General features: G+C 38.4%; 1 protein-coding gene and 1 long non-coding RNA gene across 3 annotated transcripts in view; one reads left to right on the top strand and one right to left on the bottom strand.

Annotated features, from left to right (window-relative positions):
* Positions 1-4268, top strand: part of CCNY (cyclin Y) — a 118679-nt gene extending 114411 nt beyond the window's left edge. For both annotated transcript variants that reach the window (XM_066315056.1, XM_066315065.1), the window contains one exon: positions 1496-4268. In XM_066315056.1, coding sequence (XP_066171153.1) covers positions 1496-1612 — 117 coding nt within the window. In that variant the 3' untranslated portion in view covers positions 1613-4268. The remainder of the gene's footprint in view (positions 1-1495) is intronic.
* LOC136358914 (uncharacterized) overlaps positions 1-13692 on the bottom strand; it is a 161609-nt gene that overhangs the window by 84765 nt on the left and 63152 nt on the right. The gene's annotated exons all lie outside the window — the stretch shown is intronic.

The raw sequence follows: 13692 nt of genomic DNA, 5'->3' as shown, positions 1-13692 counted from the left end.
AGTTTTTGGTTAAATTAAAAAAAAATATTAAGCAGTTTTGAATGAAGTTATGGTCTGAAAAGCAATATGTATACTTGCATTTTATTCTGTTGTTCTCTTCATGTGCACCATGAAGGAAAACTGTGTTCAAGAATTGTGTTAACAAAAATATGCAGTTTTCAACTGAAAAGTAGCAGCTGTTCTCTTGGTGGTGGTAGGTTTTTTGTTGTTTTGGGGCTTGGGTTTGTTTAGTTTAGTTTTGTTTTGTTTTCTAATTTAATGATGTTTTGTAGCTGGCTTGACCAGCATTAGGTGAGCTTGCTCTCAGATGTATGAGCTGTCTGCTTCTGCCATACCTGCCTCTGGTCTTTGCAGGACTATTCAAATTAAAGGACTCTTCACTGCTACAACTTGCTGTGCTACAGAAGTAAAGATCAAGAGAGAAAATGATGATCCATGGAGTTTGGGTGTTTAATTATTTGTAATGCCTTGTGTTATAATCAAACATTTCTACTGAGTTTGTTTGCACAGTACTCTTTATTAAACATCTTAAGGCACAACTTGAAAGCATTCCTGAGTAAATAAAAAACGCTGCTTTAGTTTGTTGTATTTTTGAATTTGACCTTGAGTACTCCTTCAGTGAGCAGAAAGCAGTTCTGCAGTTTGATTGCCAGAGTTGACATCTCTACTAATGCCAACCACAGCCTGTCCCAGCCATATGAACTCTAATAGACAGGCTATTTTAGGGAGCAGTAAATTCATGCATGTGAGGTCCGTAATAAATACTATTTTTAAACTTTTGCTAAAAACAGTAAAAGAAACATCAAACATTAACTCCAGTGTAGTATAAAAGGAATTGACACTTGAATAGTGTTTGTCTCTCTCTTCAAAAGGTTTAAAAATGACTATGTATTTATAACATGAATAAATTATTCTGAATATGAGTTTCATTTCCCTCTGGTACTATATAAGATGGCCTGGTCACAGAGAAATGATCATCTGCTGGAAGGTGAGTTAACATCAGCTCAAGAGGCAAAGCAGGGTGGGGCGTTCTGCAAGGCCATTTCTCAACAGAGAAAAATATAGTTACTACATCAGATTTTTAGGAAATAAAATATTTAAGAGCCATCCAATTTTTAAAGTACACTTACAGTTTCTAGAGTTGCTTTATTAAGTTTTCCATGATTTTTCACTTGTGAAGGACCATACATCAGTTACCTTGTAGGAATGGATAAACATTATCAGCTCCCTCAGTAAGGATTGTGATGGTTCACCTGCAGAGAAAAGGCTTGGGGTATTCTGAGTTCTTCTGAAGTTGCCATGTGGGGTAATGCGAGTCTTCCTTCCAAGACTCATGAAATGAAAACTAGGATTTGAGGAGAATGTCTTCATGTATTTTGCTTAATGAAGTGACTTTTGTAGTTTCACCTGTATGTAGCAATCTGCATTTGGTCCTGCTTTACCTGTACAGCTGTGGACAATGCCATTGAGGGTTTTTTCATCTTTTCTCTTGCAGGCCATTTCTCGCCTATGTGAAGATAAATACAAGGACTTCAGGAAAGCTGCAAAGAAACGGTCGGTCAGTGCTGACAATCTGACTGTGGTTAGATGGTCCCCTGCAATTATCTCCTAACACAGGAGACTGGAATATTCCTACAGATGTACTGTTTCATCCATCCATTTTTTTCAGAGTGGGCTGGGGGCGGGGGGATAAAGAAAAAAAGACTTTTGATTTTTTTTTTTATTTTTAAATCTGTCAAGCTGCCTTTACAGTGCCTCCCCATTGTGTAGCACACGAGTGAAATACCTAACGGAAGGAGAAATGGAGAAATCGGTGATCGGGAGAGAAGATGGACAACAATTATTTTCTCACTTCCACTAACAGCTTTACACTTTTATGAGGAAACAGCAAATCAGGTGCTTGGAAGAAGAAACAAAAAAAATGAAGTAGAGGCAGAAAAATATCTAAGAACTGTGCCATTTTCTATTATACTGTACTCATGAAGGGAAATGGCAGCATGAGAATAAAACATGTAATCAGATGACTGTGCACTAGAGGAATGACATTGGGAGAGTTCCATCTTAAAGGTTTCTCTTAATATCTTTTTTGTTGTTGTTCTTGTTGTTGGTTTTTGGGTTTTGTTTTTTTTTTTCATTCCTCATTGCTGCTTCCCAGGATAAATTCTTCCCCTTGCACAGCAGGAAATACAAAGTCTGTATTTACAGTAGCACAAGCCCCTGAATAAATAGCGTTGGGTTTTTTCACTGCACTTTTCTCTGTAACCTGTCTTATTAGCATTCTTCTTCTTAATTATTATGCATATGTTACATTTCTTGTATGCCTTTTATTGTATATCAGAGAACTTGACCATAGTGCTGAACCAAAAGTGTGTACAGGGATCAGAAGATCTTCGTAATTTCATGATGTGTTTTATTTATAGTATACTTGGGTGCGTGTGCCTTCCTGAGTTCTTGGAATCATTTATTTTTCCGTAATATAAAGATACAGAGTTGTTAAAGTCGTGAGATGATGATGATAAGACTTGGGCCAAATCTCTGAAATTTGCAACAGATCTTGTGATCCTTTTTGCAGATTTTCATAGCATTAGAAGTTTAGCAGAATTCATCCATTTTGAAGGAGATTTTTTTTTTTGTATGGCTTGACAAGTTCATTCCTTCACCTCCAGGTCCATTGTTGCAAGCAATATTCTCAATTTTTATATGTTTACTTTAAATCAAAGTGAGTCTGTTTGTATAAAATAAAAAATAATAAAAAAAAAAATTTGTTCCAATGAGAAGGCCTATAGAGGAGCAGAATGGAAATCTTAACAAGGTATCTGTCACAAGGAGATTTTATTTGGAAGCTAAAATACAAACCCTCATTTTTTCATTGTAGGTGCTTATAGAAATTAAAAGTAACTGAACTGTGAATATAATTTTCAACTCAGATTATTAAACTCTTCTGTTATTATTATTATTTTGCTCTTACTGTGGCTGTTGCCCCCTTGGTAATTGTAAGAGTCTTTTGTACAAGATAACTTGTCAGCATAAGCATATTTGCTTCATAACACCCCAGGGTGATTTTTTTTTCCCCACCGTTTTTGTTTTGTTTTTGTTTTGTTTTTTTTTTTTTTTTTTTTTTGCACAGTTTAGAAAGATACAGCTGAGAGCTCTCAGTTCCCTGAAATATGTCTTGTGACTATCACTGAAGGGAATGGCAGCAGATGTCCCTGATTTGTGCACTACTGTTGTACCCCACCAAGATTCCATGTTTGTTTTGTTAAGCCCTATGGGCTTGTAGCAACCTGGAGATGCACACTTGACTCCTGGGGTGCTCCTCCGGGTGGGGAGGCACCGACAGGATCCAAGCTGTGGAACCAAACACTTTCCTGTTAACTTCCCAATGTGATTGGTTTAGTTTGAGACATGAAGGCTTTGTCCATAAATTCTCCTGATGTTCTTTGGGCCTTTAAAATAATCTAATTCTCATCACTTCTTGTTGTGCCAATGCATCAGAACTGTGAGTATCCAAGTCCATTTTTCCCTTGAATGTGGAATGTAAGGCAAGTGTTTATAACAAATTACAGCATTTGGAACCTCTTTACAGATAGTATCAAAAGGAACATTTTCAGAGCATTTGAAATTCATCCTTTATAAGCGTAAATTTAGGCTTTAAAATATGTAAAATATTTTGATTTATCAACACTTTGCTAAACTATTTTCCATTTAACTTGATATCAGGAATATTGGTTTTATCCATTTCTGGGCGATAGAGATATGAACTTTGGATTATGTAAAGATATCAATGCATCTACTATAATTTTTGTGAAGTTTATTAAACTACTTTAAAGATTGTATAGTCTATTTATTGTATGTATGTACATACAGTCTGATACTTTAAAAAGTGGATTCCGTAAAACCTGGCTCAGTCTTGTTTAGACTATTGAATATCGTTTTAGCCTTGTGCACTGGACTCTACCTCTGTATAGGAGAATTTTCCATATTCTTAATTAGTACTGATTCTGTGATTAACTTGGTTATGTTTCTTGCACTAAGAATTAAAAAAAAATCTGCTGTAAGTGTGGATTTTTTCTTTAGTTTTACCATATGAATCCTCCACATTTAGATGGATGTTTCTTTCCCTCATGGTTATAGAATAATTCTATGCTTTTTCTTCTGATTTGTTCCAGGATTGCCAAAAATACAGTACCTGTCAGTAAATCTGAAAAGTGTCTTTTGTTTGCAAGGTATTCTATACCAGGTAATTAAAGATTAATTATTATTTAGGATTATGTTGTGTTTAGTGTAGTTTTTTTCAGCATTACTGTATGGAAAATACCATTGCAAAGTTAGAGAATCACCAGAGATGTAAGAAGGGAGGAGAACCATATAACATTTTAATTAACAGCACAAAGACATTGTGTTTTGCTGTAAATGTTTTCTGGATTAAGGTTTTCATTATTGCTTTGGTCACCGGCTCAGAACTGAAAAGGTGTAGGAGATATAATAAACCTGTCCCTTCAAGTATCATTGTCTTAATGAATTATTTTTATATGTTGAGCCAGTGGGCCACTTGTTTGGTCTTTTATGCATTAATAATTGGATTGATATTTGAAAAAGGCATCTTGTAAGGGTTTAATCATTCATCCCTATGCAGCCCAGAGTTGTTTCCATAATTCCTCTTTCCACCTGCAGACGTCATTATATATGATTTGCTGTTTGTATTTGTTTGTTTGTCAATGACATATATCATATATCATTCTGTCATGTGGGACTGAGAGCACTGGGGTCATGAGATAAAGTGCAAAAACAGAACAGTCAAATCACCTTTTTCCACCTTTCACAAACCCAGTCAGCTCTTCAAACGATGCATGTTTTCTATTGCTAAAAATTTGCAAAATCCTGTCCTATAGCATGGAAATGGCTTTGTTTTGTTAAGGATTTTGGGATTTTTCTTAAGAGAGACAGAAATTAGCATATATTGCATAATTACTGTTTACATTTATGGAGTCTGAACTAAGACACTGTGTTTTAGCACCTTTCTCTCCCGCTCCCCTAGTGCCAGAAACCTTAGCTGGAATATAAAGATTAGAAGTAACAAAATCCTCATCAGAAAAGGGCAATGGTGTAATGGTGGCAGATGACAAAATGACATCTGGTAGTGTTGGCTATATATAAAAATAGCAGTATGTGGGAGGGAATAGAGGAACTGAAAGAGCAGAAAAAAACCCCAGAATCTTAACACCTGAAGCAACAAATGATTTACAGTCATCCTTAGTTGGTAATGAGCATTTCATTTCCCAGTGACATGTTTAAACTCCCAGCTGAAGTGCTGTACATCCACTGCAGACTCGTGTTGCTCTCTGCTTCTTCTTGGTCCTCATGTGGTATCCACTCAGCCTAGCTTTTAGCACTTTCCTCACTTCTGCGTAAAACACATTTTTCTGTGATCGGAACTTTTTTGACTTGAATTGGCAGTTGACAACATTTTCCCACTCTGCAGTGAAGTTCCACTTACTTACTGTCTCTAATGTGTTCTGAGAAATCAGCTCAACTATAAACACAAACATACCTGTGTGAGTGCACCTAGGTGTACGTGAAATGTATCTACACCCAAAGTGCCTTTGGGTAAGTGTCTTTCTGCTGTTTTTTTCTTCCTTCTTGTCAACTGAACTCCATTGTGAGGAAACCACAGAACTGATGAGACTGAGCTGCATAAACTGAAGGCAATGATGGCAGGTATGTAGTGACCACTGTTCCGTGAAAATGCTTTAAAAAGGGAAATGAGATTTAGAAGAAAAGCTGCTGCTCATAAGGAAAGCAGTAGTGATGGCAGATGCAGATTGTGATGCTGAAAAGGATTGTTTCATACTGTGTGTGAACCTACTTTTCTGGATTTTATGAGAATCCACAAAAAGTAACTGGTGAGTTGCAGAACCTCAGCGTGAAAAGGACTGAAAGCATTGAGGGCAGTGAGGCACTGGAAGTTGCTGAGGCGAGCTGGGGATGCCCCATCCCTGGAAGTGTTCATGACAGGAGAATTGGAACTAAATTCTCTTTAAGGCCTCTTCCAAATCAAGCCTTTCTGTGATTATAGCCAAGAAAGCCAGGCTCGAGTTTATTTGTTGCCTGGCTTGGATCACTGGACTCTTCCCACTAGAGAAGGAACAGGATGGCAAATTGAAGAAAGGCAGGTGACAGAGCAGGACAAATGTTCTGTATTTCTTGTGTTCCTTCTAGAATAGTTGGCCTGATGCAATTTGGTGTGAAAAAAGAGTTGTTTTTTCATGCCCTTTACACCATGTGTTTCAGTATTACCAGCAGAGACTTCAAGCTGTTACACCTGGAGATACTGTTTGGTGAAGATATGCTAAGCAAGCTTCTTGGTGTAGTGAAATGCGGCCATATACCTATGAGTTGTCCAGAATCTCTACTAAAGAGTTTGTAAAGGTCAGGATGTCAATGGTCTCTACAGATGGAGAGCAGCAAATAACAACAAAATGTCAGAAATGGTATTTTGTAAAATACAATTTCCCAATGTACTTACATAATTTACTTAATGTACCTTATTTTGTTTCAGATGTTTTTTCCCTGCGTCTCTGACATATAGACTGGGGTGTTGTGGTAACTAATGCAATAAAACTTTGAAGCTGGAAAATAGCACTCTCTGGAACTAGCACTCCCCCCTTTGAATTCACTGGCATGTGACATGAGGTCTTCTCTAAACAGGCATTAGAGTAAGACATCACCTTCATGTAAGAGATTGCACAGCACACTTAGGTATAGAGCTGGTTCTTCTCTTAGTTGTAGGTTTTCTTGCTTCACTGCTCTGGGTTTTCATGCCCTTGTATTTTAGAGGTTAATGTAAATTATTCTCCATGGAAACAGTATCTTGGGAACTGGCAGCTGTAATACCCTTGCTGTCTTAGATTTAAGCAATACAGATCATCCTGTGGCCACATACTTCTTATTTCATGTATTTCAGGTAAGTGAAACATCCTGCTGTAGAAAAAAGAGAGGGCAATAAGATGGGGATTGATGTGCTAGAAGGGCTATGAGGCACAATTTAGTATGTATATTTTAAAAATAATCCAGGAAATAAAGATAGGGAAATGTATTTGTACCTTCTGTGCTGTCAATACCAGAAGGCATTGATGATACTTTGAGAAGTGTGATGGTGTTAAATCTTTTGGGCAAAGAGTTTAAGGGATTATTAGTGGGAGAGGACAGGCAGAGTGTTTTGCCATAGATCTGGGGCAGAGGAAGGCCAGGCTGTACTGAGCAAAATGGTACAGAAGAGCATGTAAAATACATACACCAAATAATCTTGAACATAAGCATTACAATGGCAGAACTGTCTTGATGCTGGTGAGCGATTTCAGTGTTTGAAAGTATTGGTGGTCACCTTACTTCCATAATAGCATCCTTTTGCTTTTGTGGCCTTCCAGTAAAAGGTCATCCTGTGTAGGCAAAAGCTTAGTACACATTGTTAAGTATTAGAATATAATCAGTAATACTTGAAGGTTGACTTTACAAAAAAAAAAAAGTTTAAAAAAACTTAGTAAGAGTTCCTATCAAGTGCAAAAGCTGCAGGAGGTAACCTGATGCTGCTGTAGGGCTTCATCAGTATGACCATTATGTAGGGGGAGTCTCCTGCTGGTGCCAACTTTCAGTACAGGTCGGTCCTGTTTCTGAAGTCACAGGCCTGGGAAGGTGAGAAGAACTGCAGAGAACAACCTCCCATCCCCTGTCCCCTGGTTATAGCAATAACATCAAGTCCTTTGTAGTTACAGTCGTTTTGCACAGCAGAGTTTTGAACAGAGATGGAGAATTATCTTCTGACTTACATCATTGCTTTGCAAAAAAGTAAGAATGGTTTAAATGTGTAAATCACCACCAGCATTTGTAACATAAAATATTTAACTTATTACTGCCCACAGGTACATACATACCTTACACTCTGCCATAGGAATGGGTCCATGGTCTGAATGTGTTCTCTTCCAGTGCTTTATAGGGCACTTATTCGAAGTCTGTCCTCTGAGAAGCTAGAGGAATGATTCTTGTAACCTAGGAAAATAGTTGGGTGTATCTTGATAATTTTGAGTACTGTTGGGTAAGGTGATCTCCCAGATCTGCCTGATTTAAGGTTTTGGATCAATGGTTCCTTCAGCTGAACAGAAATAAATACTACAAAGCATAAAGAGACAGTTCTAACTTCATCAAGAGAAATTATGGTCATGTCACCCTGACACCGAGCTTCAGCGATCAAAGGACTGGCCTGATTCTTCTGCTTCCCCATTTAATCATGACTCTCAGTGAAAACGCTGTCAGTGTTTCTGACCTGTGAGAAATCTACACCGTGGAATCATTGCTTTTCTGTGGCCTGTCATTGTGGTACATCAGAAAGGCTTTTTTTGTTCTGCTCTGTTTTGCTGGCATGTGGCAGAACAAAGTTGTTCTGCCCCTTAAAGTGTGCAAATAGCTGAACCATGTGTTAGCTGAAACTGTGTGCTCAGATATCTGATTCCCAGCTGTGACATTTTCCCTTAACCTTTTCTAAAATCATTTTCTCTTAGAAAAAGGAACCAGGGCAAGCAATCAGTTTTAAGTTGTCTCTGAAATATATAGCAAAGCAACATCTTAATTTTTTCTATTTCAGAGTTTTTTTAATAATTTCAGACTTGAGCTTTTTCTTGACAATTCAGTACGAGTATGCATGTAAGCATTTATTTTTGGTTTTAATTGCATTACAAAAGGAATTTCTATGGCAGTTGCTAATAGAAAAAGCAGTTATTTAAAATGTCATTTGAACCTGTTGTTTGCCCCCTGAGGAATGCATTTATCTTTGACTTACTAAGAATAGGTAAATCCAGTGATACTAGATTGCAGGGTTTTGCCCTGTCCCCTTCATCCTGTTACATGAACAATGAACTTTAACCATTTGCCAATGTTCATAAGAAATTTTACAGATTCCTAATACTTTCAATATAAGCTGAGAGCTTCAGAGGATTGGGGGTGCAGAGAACAAAAGAAAACTGTAGCTTTGATTTCTAGCAATTAGAGAAAAAAAAATAGAGCAGACTCTAATCTCCCTCAGCTTTTCTTCTTAATGAAGTATCCCAATAAACAGTTTCAGCATCTGTTGCCAAATGTCCTGTGTCCTCCTGAGTGCAAGATTTCTCAGGATTTGATCAGAAAGTCCCAACCCTTTAAGGGCTGAGGTGCATTCCCAGGGAAATCAGGCTGAAATGGAATATAAAATGGTGGGTGATGCAGCAGGGTGGGGGGAGAGGAGCTCTTGGGGGAGTGAAAAAGTGCTCTTGAGCTGAGTCAGAACCAGGCAGAGGGAGTAGGTGAGGAACTCGGGCTTCCACCCCACAAGTTCCTTTCCCTCATCCCAGCAGCCACAAGCCTGAACTGCCACTCTGGGCATTGAAACGCTCAAATTCTGTGGGTCTGCGCTGGTTTGTGTCTATGTATGGGACACAGTGAAGTGAAATTGGGTCTGTATCACTGGGCAGCCCCAGTGCACCTCTCTCCTAACACAGATCTGCAGGTGTTTTTCCCTGCAGGGGTCTCATGCATCAGCCTCTGTATCTTGCCTGGCTGTACCTGTCACTGCAGGCTGTGCTGCTGTCAGGGGATCTGCCTGTGGACAGAGCTCCTGGCAGCTTTAAACACACCCAGCTGGGCCTCCTCCCTGCTCCAATACATTTGCATTAGCAGCAGTGCTTCAATTGGTGTTAAATTACACAGATAATCGGTAGGCATCATAGAAGGGTTTGGGTCAGAAGGGAACATTAGAGATCATCTCACTCCATCCCTCTGCCATAGGCAGGGACACCTTCCACTAGACCAGGATGGTGAAGGTCCCTTCCAGTCTGACCTGGTTTCACTGGTTTATCTGCACATACTTCAGCAGTGTATTTTGTGAGGTTTGTGCATTAAATCAGTGGCCAGGCGATGGAAGCCTTATCATTTACCCTTGTGTAATGTACCAACACCTGCCCTGAGAGCAGAGGCAGAGCTGAGCTGAGACACTGAGCTCACCTGAGGGACTTTGGGTTACTTTATCAATGTTAGATGAGTTGAAGCCTCTGAACCTGAGGGATGAATCACATAATTGCTGAAGGCAGGAAGGAATGGTAGGGGGTCACATTACTTGAATAGAAAATTGCTTTTGCCTGTCTGAGCATCACAACCTGGGAAAGGAATTCCTGCAGATCAGAAACAAGAGTCTGGGGAATTTTGCCATAAAGGTCTAAGGGGAGAATTAGTCCATATATGGGTAGCTATAATATTAAAATGAAAAACGTTGTCCTCCTGACTCTTTCTTTGTGAGAAGCCACGTTATTATTGTGGGGAAATGCAGTTTAATCATGTCCTGAAGCACTGTGCTAAATTTCAAAGATGTACGACCTTCTAAAGACTAGTTTTGCATATGAGTGTGGCCATTGAAAGAAAGGTCAATCATCTTATATACACATAAATATGACATAACTTCCTTTGCCATATACATAAAGGATACAGTTCCTTCAGGAATGAAGGCATATCGTATACCATGATTTGGTTTGGGTAATTTATTGGATTGATTCTCCAGAAATGAAAACATCGCTGGCAAATTGTGTGGGTTAATGTACTTAAACAACTGTTCTTTGAAGTGTTTCTTAAGAGTTTTTGGATGGCCTAAATATTTTTTCTGCAGAGAGGGAAGTGAAGGCCATCGAAAGAGAAAGCGGCAGAATGAAAAAAATGGGGGGGGAAAAAAGAGGAGAAACTGAAACAGTAACAGTAGTTAAGAGGCACAAGGGAATATATCCATAATATCTGTGGCCAGTTGTCCTGAATTTGCCAGCACTCAACCCACTACACCAGTAGTAGCAGTTTTGTAGATTAGATTGAAATGGCAGAGTATCTGTCATAATGCAGAGGAGGCAGAAAGATTGAGCTAATGGCCCTGTTTTGTCTTTTTCTGCTGTGTTTGTGCCTTCCTGTAGTAATAGAATTTCATTTCTGTTACTGAAAGAATTTTCAGTGGAGGCTATGTGATAATTTGGAGTGACAAAATTGCTTTACTCAAGTGATCTGAAAGGTTTTGCTGAGGCAAAGCTTGGTTGGCTGAAGATACTTCTCAGTTCTGGGGGGGAACTACCTTTGGAAGAAAGCTTAAGGAGAGCAAGTGTAGAAATGGGAGATGGTTTATTCTGTGTTTGTGCTGGGCACAGTGAACGGAGAGGCTGAAGTGCTGTGCAAGGGAATAGTCAGTAATCCCTGCTCTTTCATGGAAAATTGACTGTCAGACTGTCATTTCAAAACAAACAGGACCTAAACTGGTGTTCTTCCCCATTTCTGCTGTGGTTTACCTTCCTAGCAGAACCTTACTGCTCTCTGCTTTGACCCCAGCAGGACATTTGCCACTGCATTTATGCATGGTGTGAGATTTCTTTGCCTCTGGATAACACTGGGAGCTGCTCTAGGGTAGGGAGCAGCGCTGTGTGTTCCCAGCCTGCCTTGGGGATGGGTCCTGTGGGGAATCCACTCTTGATCATTCCTATCTGTTTTCCTTTGCTCTCTAAAACATTGGAATAAATCCTTCAGGATCTGTGTTACCTTTTTGACGTTGTGGTAAAAATTTTCAAAGGAATAAATGAGAGTTGGGTGTTGAGCTCCTATTAATTTTACTGAGGACTGAGACATCGAGCTGAAGTTTATGATGCTTTTATCTTTAAAACAAAAAATCTTGGTTGATAGAATAGCTAGAATGTGAATACTATTGCAGTTTAATGAGGGAATTCTTTGTGTACTGCCCAGTATTGCCCAGTGTTGAGTTCATTAGCAATGATTATTAAAAATGGCTCTTGGAAGAAAACAAATCAGAATTCATTGAAACTGTAGGCAACTGGCATGGAGGACTGTATTGTAAAGCAAATGTTTGGGGTGGAGGGCAAATTTACATCCTGAAATAAAAATTTGGGGTATTTTTTCTAGTGTTTTGAAGGTTGACCTATCTGAAATTTGTTTAAATTACTTTTACAAGGCCATACTAAAATAAACAGACTATGAGCAGGTCACAGTTTAAGGTCAAAACAAACCTCATAAAACCATGAGGTAATATGCACCTCATAAAGGTGAGGTACAAAAACCTCAATGTCCTGTTGTCATTCAAGTGGCCAGATGTATATACATAAGTTGTACATCCTGATACTGGTGCAAGAAATCTAATAATTCTTTTGTCTCGTAAGCTGTGAGTAGCAGCTATGAGGAATATTAGATCTTTCTCTTCATTGTTCATTAAACACAGCTGAAGTTCAAAATATCTCACTGTGAAACAGTGTGATAGATGTACACATTCTTTTTAGACAGAAGTACTTTTCTGGATAAGCATTTTATTATGCACAGGATACAGCTTTTATTTATTTAAAGCCATATTTTCAACACATAGATGAGGTTTAATAGAATGTACTTTTTGACTTTTGCATAGGAATGAATTCGACTTGAAAATGACATTTCTTAACATGTGAGAAGAAATCCACAGTTGGTACTGCCTGAAACAGTTTCTGAAATTTAAGTTGTATGTGAATTAGAGGGGGGAAAATATCATTTCTCTTTTCAGCTTCCCTCTTTCATTTAGTCTTTTCCCCTGTGATTGGTTTAATGACCACATAGTCCCAGTGCATCTGTCCATGGTGAAAGAAAAAGCAGTGTCAGTGTTCAATAACAGAGACAACAGTATAGGGTTTGCTTCCTAAAATGATCAGCCATGAAATACAAGAAGGTGTAAAGAACTCTTATTTTAAATCCACAGTGGCTGCCTGTATGTTAAATCTAAGATGACAGATTTATTTACTGAAATCCAGAACTAACACATTAACCTCTTTTGCTGCGCATGCTGCAAAGAGGGATATTTGCCCTCCACAGCTCTAGCAATATTCATATTTAGAAACAAAGTATTAAATTTAAAACGTGGTGACCCAAAGATTTTCTTGCTATCTTCTGTTTATTATGAAATCTGTTCCCCAATTACACAAAGCCTTTTTCTTATTTAAACAATTTCCATGGTACCAACTCACCATCCTTTTTGCCTGCCTCACCATTGCTAAGTGCAGACCTGCTTGAGGGAAGAACTCCTTAGTGCCAAATATTGGGCACTAATGAAACATGAAATCACCTGCTTCATCATAAAACACAGGATCCTTGAACATTCCAAACCTTCAGTTTTGTATTTGGCACTGTGAATGTTAAGAGCAGAATTTTCAAAAGAGCTGAAATCTCTCTTATACAAGACTTTTTTTGTGTGTTACAGCAGAACAAATTTCAGTAATAATGTCATGTGCTCATGTAGCTACCTATTTCAGTGGGAGTTAAACAGATACTAATAATGTGCTTTTGAAAATCCAGTGGACTCACTTTGTACTTTTACTACCAAGTAAATTAAATACTTTTGCAGAAATTGGCCCTGAGCTCCTGAAAGAGAATATGTTTTCCATTACTTCATTTTCCTTCATATCTGTCGAGAAGTGTTCCTAATTCTTGCTTGAGTAGCTGTGAAGTTGCTGAACCAAAGTCTGAAGAAGAGCTGCTTTTTCCATTTGCCGTCATCTTAGAAGCAGGTTCCCTGTAGAAATATCACTTTTCTGAATATTCAAACGTTTAGAATAGGGACTGTGTTTGAGACAATGTGGGACAATGGTCTAAATCCTTAAGAGCATGCAG

This window comes from Sylvia atricapilla, chromosome 1 (genome assembly GCF_009819655.1).
Source record: "Sylvia atricapilla isolate bSylAtr1 chromosome 1, bSylAtr1.pri, whole genome shotgun sequence".
Taxonomy (NCBI): Eukaryota; Metazoa; Chordata; class Aves; order Passeriformes; family Sylviidae; genus Sylvia; species Sylvia atricapilla.
This window is presented reverse-complemented; position numbering and strand designations above follow the sequence as displayed.